This window comes from Otolemur garnettii, unplaced genomic scaffold (assembly GCF_000181295.1).
Source record: "Otolemur garnettii isolate 467f Iridium unplaced genomic scaffold, OtoGar3 scaffold00046, whole genome shotgun sequence".
In the NCBI taxonomy this organism is placed as follows: Eukaryota; Metazoa; Chordata; class Mammalia; order Primates; family Galagidae; genus Otolemur; species Otolemur garnettii.
This window is the reverse complement of record NW_003852441.1, coordinates 9,483,405-9,498,973: the sequence shown is the minus strand read 5'-3', so window position 1 is coordinate 9,498,973 and position 15,569 is coordinate 9,483,405. Positions and strand designations below refer to the sequence as shown.

The 15,569-nt window shown below is 39.5% G+C and overlaps 1 protein-coding gene across 1 annotated transcript in view; it reads left to right on the top strand.

The window, feature by feature from the left end:
• Window positions 1-15,569, top strand: part of GLP2R (glucagon like peptide 2 receptor) — an 82,243-nt gene that overhangs the window by 38,659 nt on the left and 28,015 nt on the right. The window contains exons 5-9 of the mRNA XM_003791093.2: window positions 5,016-5,122; window positions 7,518-7,671; window positions 9,902-10,061; window positions 11,160-11,220; window positions 12,016-12,085. Of these exons, the coding sequence (XP_003791141.1) occupies window positions 5,016-5,122; window positions 7,518-7,671; window positions 9,902-10,061; window positions 11,160-11,220; window positions 12,016-12,085 (552 nt within the window). The remainder of the gene's footprint in view (window positions 1-5,015; window positions 5,123-7,517; window positions 7,672-9,901; window positions 10,062-11,159; window positions 11,221-12,015; window positions 12,086-15,569) is intronic.

Genomic DNA, 15,569 nt, shown 5'->3' with positions numbered 1-15,569 from the left:
TTTTTTTTTTAATTGAATTATAATATATGTCTTGTATTTCTTTTTATAAAACTAAGAAAATAGGTTAAAGTGTTATTTTCCATTTTTCTTACACAAGACGCAGTATACCAGATAACCCTATTCTGCATCTTGCTTTTTTCACTTAACAGCATATCCTGGAAATCATTCTACATCAGTTCCTAGAAATATTCCTCCCTCTGTTTTTAAATCCTACTGCATAGTACTCCACCTGTGTGGAATTTAGTCAGCTGCTGGGGTTATTTCCAATCTTTTATTCATAACAGTGCATATTTGTGGCAGTATATCTTTCTGAAGATTCTCAGAAATGGGATCACTGAATTAAAGGTAGAAGCATTTGTAATTTTGTTAGATATCGACAAAGTCCCCTCCATGGGGGTTATGCCATTTTTTCCTCCCCTCTGCAATGTATGAGAGTACCAATTTCTTTGTGGATGCATATTATACCTGTGGTAGGAAGCTTTTTGTAAAGGGATCTGAGTGACTTAAGATTCACCTGTTCATACTAACAGTGAACCAGAGACTGTCTGGATATCTTGGAGTCTCTAGGTTTGGGCAGAGACTTCAATGTATGATAGAGGACGTTTTAGGAAATCCTGTAATGAAACACAATTAAACTGACTGTAGCAGGTGCTGTTGGTGCCATGCTTAACTCTTGCCCTAATCAACTCAGTACATAACTGCCTAACTTCCTAACTAGTACATGCAGTTCCTCGCTAGTTCTCTGGTTCCTGGAGCCCACTTTGCTGGGGAACTGGTGAGAGTTGGTATATAAAACCCCAGCTCCCTCAGTCTTGGGGTAGTTAACTCTCAGGCTTCTAGAGCTTTCCAAGTGGGATTCATGTCCAGCTTCCCAACATGGTAACTGGCTTGACAATGTGTCCTGTATTTGTCCTGTCTAATTTCTTCCTTCTCCTACTGATGATTTTTTCACTTTTTCTGTAAACTACTTGCATACTTTTCTTAGGATCTGCTTTTTAGAAACCCAGACTAAGACACAAACAAAAAACCCCAAACATTTCCCCTGATTTGTTCCTAGAAAGCATAAAACACAGACATGTTTTTAAAAGTCACAATTCAGGAAAAAATAATTAGGTTGTCTATTAATAACTAAGCATGCTAGTCTTGTATCTCTAATAAAATAAATGATTATGCTAAAATGACTCAGTGAAGTCTTGATATACCACTTTGATATATGCCAGCATCAATTTTTTTTTTTTTTTTTTTTTTTGCAGTTTTTGGCCAGGGCTGGGTTTGAACCTGCCACCTCTGGCATATGGGGCCAGCACCTTACACCTTTGAGCCACAGGCACCACCCATGCCAGCATTAATTTTTTTTTTTTTTTTGAGACAGAGCCTCAAGTTGTCTCCCTGGGTAGAGTGCTGTGGCATCACAGCTCACAGCAACCTCCAACTCCTGGGCTCAAGTGAGTCTCCTGCCTCCACCTCCCAAGTAGCTGGGACTACAGGCCCCCGCCACAATGCCTGGCTATTTTTTGGTTGAAGCTGTCATTGTTGTTTTAGCGGGCCCAGGATGGATTTGAACCCGCCACCTTAGGTGTATGTGGCTGGTGCCTTAGCCACTTGAGCCACAGGCGCCAAGCTGCCAGCATTAATTTAAAGAAACCACACCACTGCCTGTGTAGAAACACAAAACATGTCTCTACTTTCAAGAAGTTTATAGCCTAGAGACAGTCCCTAGGTTATGAACAAGACAGGTTCTGTAGGTTGGTTCTTAAGTCAAATTTGTATGTAAGTTGAAACAGCTACATTTACCTATAGCCTCTGTTTGTGTGAGTTGTACATAAGTCGGATGTTTATAACTTAGACGTAAGTTGGATATTTGCCTGTATCTAGAAAGAGAAGATGAATGTAAACAAAGCATTAATTAATATGGTTGGAGCCCCAGTTTGTGAGATAAACCATGAGTGCTTGGACAGTAAGAGTTTATAATAAGCAGAGAGGCATTTGAGGAGAATTTCTTAGAAGAGGTGGGTTTGTGCTGGACTTCAAAGGATAGATGTCATTGCAAGGAGAGGAGAGACAAGAGCTGTTAGAGACATGACAGGATTGCAGGGATCTTGATCAAGTCCATAAAGAGTAATTCCAGAGGGAAATGTGGGTGGAATTGACATGGAAAACTCACAAGCTACACAGACGTTCTTTGTCCAAACCACTGCTGCAAGAAATGTTAAAAGAAGTCCTTAACACAGAAAGAAAAACAGAACACGTGGGCATTTTGATTTACATAGAGAAATTAAGAGCACTAGAAATGGTAAATATGAGGATAAACATTTTATCTCTTTTATTTTTTTATTTTTCTTAACAGACATATAACAGCTTTCTTTTTTATTAAGTCATTTGTACATAGATCATGAATACATTTATGCCATTATAGGATTCAGTATGTTGATTATTTTTACAGATTGGAGTGCTTACATCCTACTAATCAACATAGCCTTCACCTCATTTACCCAATTAAAGCATTAAGACATTTGTGTTCTATACCTGATAGATCCAACTTGTACTTGCAATATGCTCCATAGGTGTGGTCCCCCTACCAACCCTCCCTCTATCGACCCACCCCTCCTCCTTTTCCTTTTCTCTCCCCTTCCCTCCTTCATCCTAGGCTATAGTTTTGTTTCATCTTTCATATGCAAGTGTGAGTGATTGTAAATTGGTTTCACAGTACTACTGAGTACACTGGATATTTTTTTTCCATTCCTGAGATACTTTACTAAGAAGAATGTTTTGTAGCTCCATCCATGCAAACATAAAAGAGGTAAAGTCTTCATTTTTTAAAAAATACTGTATAATATTCCATGGTATACATATACCACAATTTATTAATCCATTCATGGGTTGATGGGCACTTGGACTTCTTCCATGACTTAGCCATTATGAATTGAGCTGCAATGAACAATCTGGTGTAAATATCTTTATTTTCAAATGATTTTTGGACCTTTGGATATACTCCTAGAAGAGGAATTGCAGGATCAAACGGCAGGTCTACATTTAGATCCCTGAGTGTTCTTCAAATGTCCTTCCAAAAGGAATGTACTAGCTTGCATTCCCATCAGCAGTGCAGAAGTGTTCCCTTTTCCATTTTATCTCTTTTTTAAAAATTCTCAAAATATAAACAAATTTAAAGTTTTTAATACCATACAAAGCATATTCTCTGACCACAGTGGAATTAAATCAGAAATCAATTACAGAAAAGTAATCTGAAAAAAATCTCCAAATATGTTGAAATGAACAACAGACTTCTTTCTAAATAACCTACAGGTCAACCAAGAATCATAGGGGGAATTAGTAAATATTTTTAACTAAATAAAAATGAAAATACAATACATCAAAAAAATTGTGATGCAACTAAAGCACTCATGGGGAAAAATTTATAGCCTTCTTTTATTAGAAAAGTGGAAAAACATCAAGTCAATGGCCTAACTTTCACCTTAAGAAACTACAGGTGAAAAAGAACAAATTAAACCCAAAGTCAGCAAAAGAAAAGAAACAGAAAGGTAATAACAGAAATTAAATTAATTTAAAAGAAAAACAGAAAGAAATAGGTAGAAAAATCAATGAAATCCAAACTTAGTTATTTAAGAAGATCAAGAAATTTCATAAACCTCTAGAACTGTGTTTTTGAGCCTTTTTTTTTTTTTTTTTATCTCATGGCACACTTGAACCTATAGTTAAACTTCTACAGCACACTTAGATTATGTTGATCAAAAACAAAAGAGTAAAAAAAGGAATATATTGTTCTTTGAACTTCTGTTGAAAATAATTAATGCTCTAAAAATTTTCCCAGCATATCTAAGATCCTCTCACAGCATACCTGTTGAAAATCACTGCTCTAGGAAGACTGATAAAAAAGAGAAAGAATTATAGATGTGAGAGAGAGAGAAAAGTTTCAGTCATGAATTATATCAGGAGTGAGAGATAGGACATCATTACTGATCCTAATGACATTAAAAAGATAAGAGATTTTTGGGTGGCACCTATGGCTCAAAAGGGTAGGACACTGGCCCCATATGCCTGGAGGTGGTGGGTTCCAACCTAGTCTCAACCAAAAAAAAAAAAAAGACATTTTTATAAATACCTTTCTGCCAATAAAATTTACAATTTGTCCATTAATGGACAATTTCTTTGAACAAACTACCAAAGTTCATTGAAGAAGAAATAGATAACCCAACAATAAAATTGCAATAAAAACACTTCCATGGAGAAAATTTCAGATCTCTTTGGCTCCAATGGTCAATATTTAAGGACAAAATAATAAATATTCTATACAAACTATCCTAAAAATTGAAAAAGTGGAAATACTTCCTAACTCAGTGCATGAGACCATCCTCACACAGAGGCCAAGACCAAAGACATTACAAGAAAATAAAACTACAGACCAGCATCTCTCATGAAAACAGAATAAATTATACTTAATAATGCATAATTTCCAGTAAATTATCCTCTGTTCACAATCAGACAATCCTGGGAATCAGAGAAAGTATCCCACTGTTTTGCTGGGTCTTCTGCCGCAAGGTCATCTATGAAAAGTTACCTTAGGAGAGAGATGTTCAGACAGAAATGTGGCCTGATCTTCCAGAAGGAAGGACCCATAGACTCCAGGGACAACACTTCCAGGAACAAGGAACCTGTCCTGGTTCTCAAGCCACCCTCTTGTCCTGGACACAATTCCTTCATGATCGTGTGGCTCCTGGTGCATCAGTGCTGGGCTGTGGTGTAGTCATTGAAGGCCTACTGAAGGCTCTTCACTTGTGGAGGTTCTTCAGCTTCTGAGATGTGCCAGAGAGCAGTCTAGGGTACCCTATGTGGTTGTCAACAAGGATAATGAAGGGAAGATTTAAACATAGGCGGGAGGGCCAGGGCATGTCTCAGTCCATGCTTAGACCTTGCTGGCCCTGGACACCATGGGCACCATTGGGGTTGGGCACAGCCCCATGACTTGGTGGTCATGTCCGTTCTTTCTCTGTGTTCAGGTGGATCATTACTCCTTGCTGTCAACGCTGCAGCTGATGTACACTGTGGGATACTCTTTCTCTCTAATTTCCCTCTTCCTGGCTCTTGCTCTCCTCTTGTGTCTCCGGTAAGTGGAACTTCTGCAGACGTGTTCAGGCATGTACAACAGTCCCCCACTATCTGCACGGCACATATTCCAAGATCCCCAGTGGAGGCCTGAAGGAACAGGTAGTTCCAAGCCCTATAGACAAACACATACACACATGCACACACATTGTTTTTACTATACATACATGCCGATGATAAAAGTTTAATTTGTAAATTAGGCACAAGAAGAGATTATCAACAACAATAATAAAATAGAATAATTACTACCATATACTATAATAAAAGTTACATGAATGTAGTCACTTTCTCTCTCAAAATATCTTTTTGTACCATACTCACCCTTCTTCTGATGAAGAAGGAATGGAGCAGGTCAGTACGAGGTTTCAACACGCTATTAAGAATGGTGTACACTTTAAAACTTGTGAATTATTTTTTTCTGGAATTTTTCATTTAACATTTTGAACCTTGGTTGATGGTGAGTAACCATGGAAAGTGAAATTGTAGGTGGGGAGTGACTACGGGATTTGTATGGCTGCCTCTAGGAGGCAGTGAAAGACTGGGTGGATATGTCATGACTCATCAAAGCTGGAATTCACCTGACAGCATCTTGAGTCTATCCATCTCATTTTGCAGATGAAGAGGGAAGAAAGGAGTATGAAAGTCCCAGTTAGAGGCATTGAATCACCCGTAGGCATCAAGCTGGTTCACTGCACAGCTAGAACTTGAATCTGAGACTCCTGACTTCCTTGCCTCTTTCTGATTAGATACCTTCTCTGTGCCTGGCCCTGTTCTGAATCCCTAATCTCACCCATTTCTACCACAGCCCAATCCTCCCCATGACTAATCAGAGACATTCTTTTTGTAGAAGAGGTTAAAAATCTTCCCTAAGGTAAATAAGTGAGTGGAAGAAATGGGATTTGAACCCAGCACCCTCGGACTCCAATCAACTGTCAAACTTAAGTGCCTCAAGCACTTTCCACAAGTGAAATCACTTAAATCTCATTCTAATTCAAATTAGGATTATTTCTAATATTAGGAAGTTAATATGATAATTGCCTGCACTTTATAAGTGGGTCAACTGAAATATGAAGAGATGAAATAACTGGCCCAGGGTCATACAGCTGGTGGGTGATGGAGCCAGGGTCACAATCCAGGACCTGAGCATTTTCACTCCCTTACACCGTCTCTCAGAATCCAGAGCCAGAGTGTATTTTACTAAATTGTGCTGTTAGAAATCACCCAAGCATGATATTTAAGGACCCACAGAAAGCCCTCTAAAGCTGTCTTTCAGTCTCAGCCTGTTAGGAATGTAAGTGACTATAATGTGCCAAAAGGGACATTTGATGCAGACACAGGGGACCTGGATGCTGCTAGCTTCAGGTCAGGCCCCATTTGACCCCTCAGGGTGTTCCACGGCTCTGGGAGCAGGACTGTGGCCACTACCCCATTGGGATGGCAGTTCTGCAGCTGTGGGAGAACCCACAGCCTGTGCCCCGTCTACGGCCTCCTTCCTCTGTGCACCTTCCTAAAGTCCCAGAACCAAGCCAGGAGGAAATAGCTGCCCAGCTGTGCAGGAAGACACTTCAGCTGAGCCCAGGTCCACTATGTCTGTTTTTCCTCAGGCTTGGGGAAAAGCAAGACCCAGTCATTGCCTTGGAATAGCCCCAAGCCTAGTCAGGGAGAAGGAAGCATAAGTCATACACACGAGGACTGGCCTTAAGTCCGTTTTGGAAATTAGAAATGTAATAATGGCTCTAAAGCAAAGTGGGACTGGGAATGTGCTAGGAAAGAGGGCCTTCAGGTAGCAAAAACCAAGGATACAGTATCATATCAACTGGGTGACAAAGAGGCTGCAGGAGACTCCAGGGGGTGAGGGAGAAGCAATGGGAACCCACATTTTTCTGAGCACTTATCACATGCATCTTACACAGATTACCTGATTTCATCATCCCAGAGCCCTTTGAGGAAAGCTCTCTGGTTGTCAGAGGCAGTGGAGCCTTGGAGTGGCCTCAGAGTTTTTGGTCTGGGACTCTGGCTCTACCACTGACTGCTTGGGATGCTGGGGAGGTGACTTAATCTTTCTGCTTCAGTTCGCTTATTTATAAAATCAGGGGAATAATAGTGCCAACTCCCTCAGAGGTGGTAAGGAGCGAGGATGCCCACAGGTATGTCCACATGAAAATGGCCTGGCACATGGAACATGTCATACAGGTGACAACTGTTATTACCCCTACTTTACAGATGCAGAAAATGAGACACAGACAAGTAAGATCACAAAACCTAGTGGTTCAGCTCTGGACCCTGCACTGCCAACCTCTGTATTTAGTGATAGATACGTAAGCACGACAGGCATTCACCTGTTGGTCTGAGCCATTCTTTCCTGAGGGAAGGAATTCGATTTTCTCCTTGCACAGAAGACTCCACTGCACACGCAACTACATCCACATGAACTTGTTTGCTTCTTTCATCCTGAGAGCCATGGCTGTACTGGTGAAGGATATCGTCTTCTACAACTCTTACTCCAAGAGGCCGGACAATGAGGATGGATGGATGTCCTACCTGTCAGAGGTAAGCCACTTCGCTATTATTTAAGTCAGCTCTCCCAGGTTCCCAGGTAATGGGTCAGTCCTGGGACCCAGAAGGCAGGCAGGTGAGGCTGCTCTATCTCCTCTTCCCCTCTCCAGCCTCAGGGGGAAGAGGAGATAGAGGGGTGCCCTAGACTTCTGGTTCAGAGGCAGCATGTGCCTCAATAAAACCATCACCTCCCAAGAGTGGGCCAAGTGAAGGAGCCAGACGCAGAAAGGGTCACTGTGGCCACTGTACCTCTTTATGGAGGAAATGTCTTAATTTTATGGCAAAAGAATTGGATTAGATTGGCTTTTTAAACAATTAAAGTTTGGCACCCCTCTGGATCCAGGGGTTTTGTGTTTGTGGATTCAACCACCCTCAGGTAGAAAATGTTTGGGGAGAAGTAAAAAGGATGGTTGGATTTGTATGGAACATGTACACGTCCCCCCTCTTCATTATTCATTAAACAATTCAGTTTAATGACTATTTGCACAACATTTACATTTTTATTGAGTATTATAAATAATCTAAAGATGATTTAAAGTATGTAGGAGAATGTGCATAGGTTATACGTAGATACAGTGCCATTTTACATAAGGGACTTGTTGGATTTTGGTATCTGAGAGGGAGATCCTAGAACCAATCCCCTGAGGATACTGAGGTATGACTGCATTATATATTTTTTAATGCAGCAAATCTTTTCCACATTGAAATCTGCAACTATTGAGAGGATTTTTCATTTATCTTACTAATACTGCAGTAACCTGTTAAACTAACCTTGCATTCCTGAAATATATTCAGCTGGGTTTCTCCTATATTGATGAATTCTGCCTACTAATGCCATATTTTGTTTAGCATTGCCTTATTTACATTCATGAGAAATATTGGCCTGTAATTTTCCTTTCCTTTAAAGCCTTTGTCAGGTTTGGATATTAAGTTTGACCTCTTAAAAAAATTGGAACTACTTATAAGTGAAAACACATGGTATTTGTCTGAAGGAGGTTTTTTGTTTTTGTTTTTCTATTTATTATTCAAATATTACTTCATATTCATGCTATCCAATTTTACTCAATGAAACTCCTACTAAAAATGGCAAAAATGTAAAAAATAAATTGGAGGTAGTTCCTTGGTCCACTATTCTCTGAAAGAATTTGTTTAAGCTTTGTTTTCTTTCTTTCCTAAGTATTTGGTAGATTACACCAGTAAAACCTTTTGGACTCAGAATTTTCTTCACTTGATCTTAGCCAAAAGGCCGAGAAGCGATGGACTCAGAATTTTCTTTAGTGGAACTTTTGAAATTATGGATTAATGAATCTTGCATTTATATTTTCTATTTCTTCTGGTCATCTGTGGTAACAAGTTTTCCTAGGCAAAAGTCTATCTCATCTAACTTTTCAAATGTATTGGTATTCCTTCTATTATTCACGATGTTCTCTTCAGTCTTGAAGATCTTTTCGAGTCTGTTGGGTCAGTGAGTGTGCTCTTACTGTCATTCCTGATACTGATGATTCCCATCTCTGTCCCCCTTATCTCCCCATGATTAGTCTTGCCAGAAGTTTCTCAATTTTATTGGACTTTCCAAAGAACAAACTTTCGGCATTGTTGATCCTCTGTTTCATTTGTTTCTGCTTTTATCTTTCTTTCCTCTAATGTACTTTCTTTGTGTTTGATTTGCTAGTTTTTATAACTTTTTTGACATGATTTTTAGCCTTTTTCTTTTCCAATGATTGCGTTTAAGGTTACATGTTTCATTCTAGGCTTGGTATTAGCTGAATACCATAAGTTTTGCCATACAGTATTTTCCTTATATTCTGGAAATTAATTTCTAACTCATGTTATAATTTTTTCTTTGGTCTATGGCTTACCTAGAAGTCTAATTCCTAATTGCTAACCTTATTAAGAGATTTTTATTTCTAGGTTAATAGAACTAGGGGTTCTAGAGGTTAGAGAATATACTCTTTGGTATTTCCATGAGGGCAGTTGCTGCTGATGAATTTTTTCTGTTTTTGTTTGTTTAAAAACATTCAGAATATCAAGGAAGAGGCTGGTCTTTGCCGCCTACATGAAGATCTCCTTTTTTCATGTGCTGACATCATTGCCAACTTCTCTGAGCTGGTTGGCAAGGGTCGGAAGAGAGGGGAGTAGAGAGGGAGGGGTTGTTCTGGGGGTGGAGGCAGATGCTGGGAAAGGCTGGACTCATGATCATGCTCGGCTGTTCTGCCCCCTATAGATATCAACCTCGTGCCGCTCAGTCCAGGTTCTCCTGCACTACTTCGTGGGTGCCAATCACTTATGGCTGCTGGTTGAAGGCCTTTACCTCCACGCCCTGCTGGAGCCCACAGTGCTTCCCAAGAGGCGGCTATGGCCCAGATACCTGCTGGTGGGTTGGGGTGAGTGACCTGGTCCCTGGCTTCCTCTCCTAGGGAACCCATCAGAATGTGGGACTCCCTAGAGCATTTGGTTGGAATTAGAAACCTAACTAGAGGGTGGCTTCTGGGACAGATAAGCCCTCAATGACAAGAGGCTCTGAAGAGAAGTATGTGTGTGTGTGCATGCACAGACATGCACACAGTGTTCACAGTGATGTAGGCCCAATGAGCACATTCAAAAATTGAGAAGTTTTTTGATGGAATTGGATGACACTCCTACCTTGCTCCCAGCTATATTGATTTGTTTGGGATGCCATAATGAAATATTATTGTAACTTAAACAATAGACATGAATTGCTCATGTTTTGGGAGGCTGGAAAGCCCAGCATGGCTCTGTTCTGATGAGGGCTCTTTCTGGTTTGCAGATAGCTGCCTTCATGCTGTTTTCTCACAAGACAATGAGAGAGAGTATGCAAGCTCTCTGGTCTCTGTCTCTCTCTCTCTCTCTCTTTTTTTTTTTTTTTTTTTGCTGTTTTTGGCTGGGGCTAGGTTTGAACCAACCACCTCCGGTATATAGGGCCAGCACCCTACTCCTTTGAGCCACAAGCTGTACCCCTCTCTTTTTATAAGGGCACCAATCCTGTCATGAGAACCCCACCTTCATGACCTCTACCTCCAAATACCATCACACTGGGTATAGGGCTTTAACATGAATTTTTAGAGGATGTGACATTTGATCCATAACACCAAGTCTTCAAGAAGAGATTCTTTGATTACAAAAAATATGATCAAGATTATCCAGATAGAATTTGATGCTGCAGGATTCCAAGGAAATAACAACCTGGGCCTATAATTCAGGACATTTTGGTTAACACTGCACTGCTTTTGTGACAAGTGGCAAATCCCTTCTCTTGGATTCCTAATTTCTCAAATATTAAAACAACAGATGGCCCTGTGCTGCTGCTGTAGGACTTTCTAGTTCTGAGAGTCTGTGAGTCTATAATGTTTGGGTTTTATAAGTTGTCAACTCCTGTGCTTGGCCCCAATCAGGCCTTGGGGGAAGGCAGGCAGGTTTGGCTAACCAGCTTATAACTACATTTCTCTGTGTTTTCTCCCCAGCCTTCCCTGTGCTATTTGTTGTCCCTTGGGGTATTGCCCGTGCACACCTGGAGAACACCGGGTAGGTGATTCACCTGGTTTTGTTCTTCCATGAGCAGTAATTTCCAGATATGGCCAAATGTAAGCAATTACACCATTTCCCCCAAAGAAAATATCCATCCTCTTTCATTTTGGCTATCTAGACATTAGAATATATTTAGGAATGTAGATAAATAATCAAAGATCTTAGAGTAGTTTATTGCTTTAGCTCCATATGCAAATTAGCACAAAGATGTTGTCTAGGTGAGCTGCAGCCCTTCATATGCAAGGACATAAATATAGATGTGGTCACTGCAGTCCTGGTCACAGTAAGGAAAGAAAAAAAAGCAAACAAACCTGGCATACCCATCACGGGGGGCATTACTGAGCAAATTGTGGCATATCTGTATTGGGAATATTATGAGACTACTAGGAGAAAAACCAAGTTGGTCTTCATGGGAACTCTCAGGGACTGAATCGCAACTATACTTTAAGCCTGTTGCTAAATAATTATTGTATGTTAGCATTTTTTTCCCTCCAAATTATGACCACCAAAACCTCCCGCTATGTAATTAAGGATTTTTGTTTGTATGAACATGGTGAAAAATGTGGAAAGATGTACAAACAAGGCACCTTACTGGTAAGAAAAGTCAACAGTACCAGTACTAACGAGAAGAGAGTTTAGTTCTCTTTTCCACCTCTGCCATGCCTGAGGGGAGCCATTGGTTTGAAGTCAAGCTTGAGAGCAAGCATCATTATTCCAGAGGCCATGAGACTTTGACATTCAACCTCTTCTCACTTCTTATGTCTTCTTTTACTTCCTGCTCTTTACCTTTAGGTGCTGGGCAACAAATGGGAATAAGACAATCTGGTGGATCATCCGAGGACCCATGCTGCTTTGCATAACAGTAAGGACCATCCCACCCACCTATTTTGCCTCTGAGCTCAGCAGCTCTGGGAAACATCCCACATGCCCCAAACTCTGATCCCTTGAGAAGGAGAAGCTGTACTGTGAGTACTTTCTGCTGAAGGAGAGGTTAGAAACTTCTCTATGTTCTGGTTCAGGACCTAAATTCAGAGTTACACTGTAAGCCTTCTTCCCTCTGGGTCTTCAGGCTCTGTAAAGTAGTGTATTTCAAACTTTTTTTAATCTCATGGCACACTTGAACCTATAGTTAAACTTTTGTGACACACTAAAAGTATGTTGATCAAAAAAAAGGAGCAAAAGGGAAAAAAAAAGAATATACTTACTGGGCTTTGAATTTCTTCCAAAAATAATTTAATTAATGATCTTTAAAAATTTTCAAGGCACACTTAAGATCCTCTCATGGCACACTGGTGTGCCACATCACACTGGTAAGAAATCACTGCCATAAAGAGACCTGCAATCAGCTCTGTAGTCCTGTATTGTACTGTGGTGCATGGAAGGCTCTGGGAATACAGGTTCCTTCAGTGATTGAGGAGCCCAGCAACAACAGGATTAATGTCTTTTTTTAAAATTAAATCGTAGCTATGTACATTAATGCAATCATGGGGTACAATGTGCTGGTTTTATATATAATTTGAATTGTTTTCATCAAACTGGTTAACATAGCCTTCACAGCATTTTCTTAGTTATTGTGTTAAGACATTTATAATCTACACCTAGTAAATTTTACATGTACCCTTGTAAGATGCACTGTAGGTGTGGTCCTGCCAATTACTCTCCCTCCACCCATCCTCCCCGTCCTCTCCCTTTTCCTCTTCTTCTTGGGCTATAATTGGGTTATAGCTTTCATAAGAAAGCTATAAATTGGTTTCATTGTAAGACTGAGTACATTGGATACTTTTTCTTCCATTCTTGAGATACTTTGCTAAGAAGAATATGTTCCAGCTCCATCCATGTAAACGTGAAAGAGGTAAAGTCTCCATCTTTCTTTAAGGCTGCATAATATTCTATGCTATACATATACCACAATTTATTGATCCATGCATCAGTCGATGGGCACTTGGGCTTCTTCCATGATTTAGCAATTATGAATTGGGCTGCAATAAACATTCTGGTACATATATCTTTATTATAACATGATTTTTGGTCTTCTGGATATATACCTAGTAGAGGAATTGTAGGATTGAGTGGCAGGTCTATTTTTAGATCTCTAAGTATTCTCCAAACGTCTTTCCAAAAGGAATGTATTAGTTTTGCATTCCCACCAGCAGTGTAGAAGTGTTCCCTTTTCTCCACATCCACACCAGCATCTCTAGTTTTGGGATTTTGTGATGTGGGCTAATCTTACTGGAGTTAGGTGTTATCTCAAAGTAGTTTTGATTTGCTTTTCTCTGATGATTAAGGATGATGAGCATTTTTTCATGTGTTTGTAGGCCATGCACCTATCTTCTTCAGAGAAGTTTCTCTTCAAGTCCCTTGCCCACCTTGAGATGGGATCGCTTGTTCTTTTCTTGCTAATACGTTTGAGTTCTCTGTGGATGCTGGTTATTAAACCTTTGTTGGAGACATAATCTGCAAATATCTTCTCCCATTCTGAGGGCTATCTGCTTGCTTTACTTACTGTGTCCTTGGCTGTGCAGAAGCTTTTTAGTTTGATCAGGTCCCAGTAGTGTATTTTTAATGCTGCTTCAATTGCCCAAGGGGTCCTCCTCATAAAATATTCGCCCAGGCCGTTTTCTTCAACAGTTTTCCCTGCACTTTCTTTTAGTATTTTTATAGTTTCATGTCTTCAGTTTAAATCTTTAATCCAGTAAAAGTCTATCTTAGTTAATGGTGAAAGGTGTGGGTCCAGTTTCAGTCTTCTGCAAGTCGCCAGCCAGTTCACTCAGCACCATTTGTTAAATAGGGAATCTTTTCCACCCTGATGTTTTTAATTGGCTTGTCAAAGATCAAATAACAGTAAGTAGCTGGGTTCATCTCTTTGTTCTCTATTTTGTTCCATATATCTACCTCTCTGTTTTGTGCCAGTACCAGGCTGTTTTGATCATTATTGATTTATAGTATAGTCTGAAGTCTGGTAGCGTAATTCCTCCTGCTTTGTTTTCATTTCTGAGTAATGTCTTGGCTATTTGAAGTTTTTTTCTGATTCCATATGAAATAAAGTATTATTTTTTCGAGATCTTTAAAATATGACAGTGGAGCTTTAATAGGGATTGCATTAAAATTGTATATTGCTTTGGCAGTATGGACATTTTAACAATGTTGACTCTTCCCAGCCATGAGCATGGTATGTTTTTCCATTTGTTAACATCTTTAGCTATTTCTTTTCTTAAAGTTTCATAGTTCTCTTTATAGAGATCTTTCACGTCCTTTGTTAGGGAAACTCCCAAATATTTCATCTTCTTTGGTACTACTGTGGTGAATGGAATAGAGTCCTTGACTTTTTTTTCATCTTGACTATTGTTGGTATATATAAAGGCTACAGATTTATGAGTGTTGATTTTGTAACCTGAGGCACTGCTGTATCCTTGATCACTTCTAAGAGTTTTGTAGTAGAATCCCTGGTGTTTTCCAGGTATACAATCATGTCATCTGTGAAGAGTGAAAATTTAATCTCTTCTGACCCTATATGGATACCCTTGATCACCTTTTCTTCCCTAATTGTGATGGCTAAGACTTCCATTACGATGTTAAAAAGCAATGGAGACAATGAGCAACCTTGCCTGGTTCCTGATCTGAGTGGAAATGATTTCAAGTTAACTCCATTCAATACAATATTGGCTGTGGGTTTGCTGTAGATGGCCTTTATCAATTTGAGAAAAGTCCCTTCTATACCAATTTTCTTACGTGTTCTGATCATGAAGGATGCTGGATATTATCAAAAGCTTTTTCTGTATCAATTGAGAGAATCATATGGTCTTTATTTTTTAATTTGTTTATGTGATGAATTATATTTATAGATTTATGTATATTGAACCAGCCTTGAGACCCTGGGATAAAACCCACTTGGTCACTGTGTATAATTTCTTTGATGTATTGCTAGATTCTGTTTATTAGGATCTTGTTGAATATTTTTGCATTGATATTCATTAATGATATCGGTCTATAACGTTCTTTTCTTGTTGGGTCTTTTCCTGGTTTGGGGATCTAGGTGATGTTTGCTTCATAGAATGTGTTGGGTAGTATTCCTACTTTTTCCTACTATTTTGGAAAAGGTTGAGTAATATAGGCACTAGTTCTTCTTTAAAGGTTTGGTAGAATTCTGATGTGAAGCCATCTGGTCCCAGGCTTTTCTTTTTAGGGAGATTTGTATTGTTGATGCTATTTCAGAACTTGATATAGGTCTGTTCAACATTTCCATTTCATTCTGGCTAAGTCTTGGAAGGTGGTGTGCTTCCAAGTATTGGTCTATTTCCTTCAGATTTTCATATTCTGAGAATAAAATTTCTTATAATATTCATTAA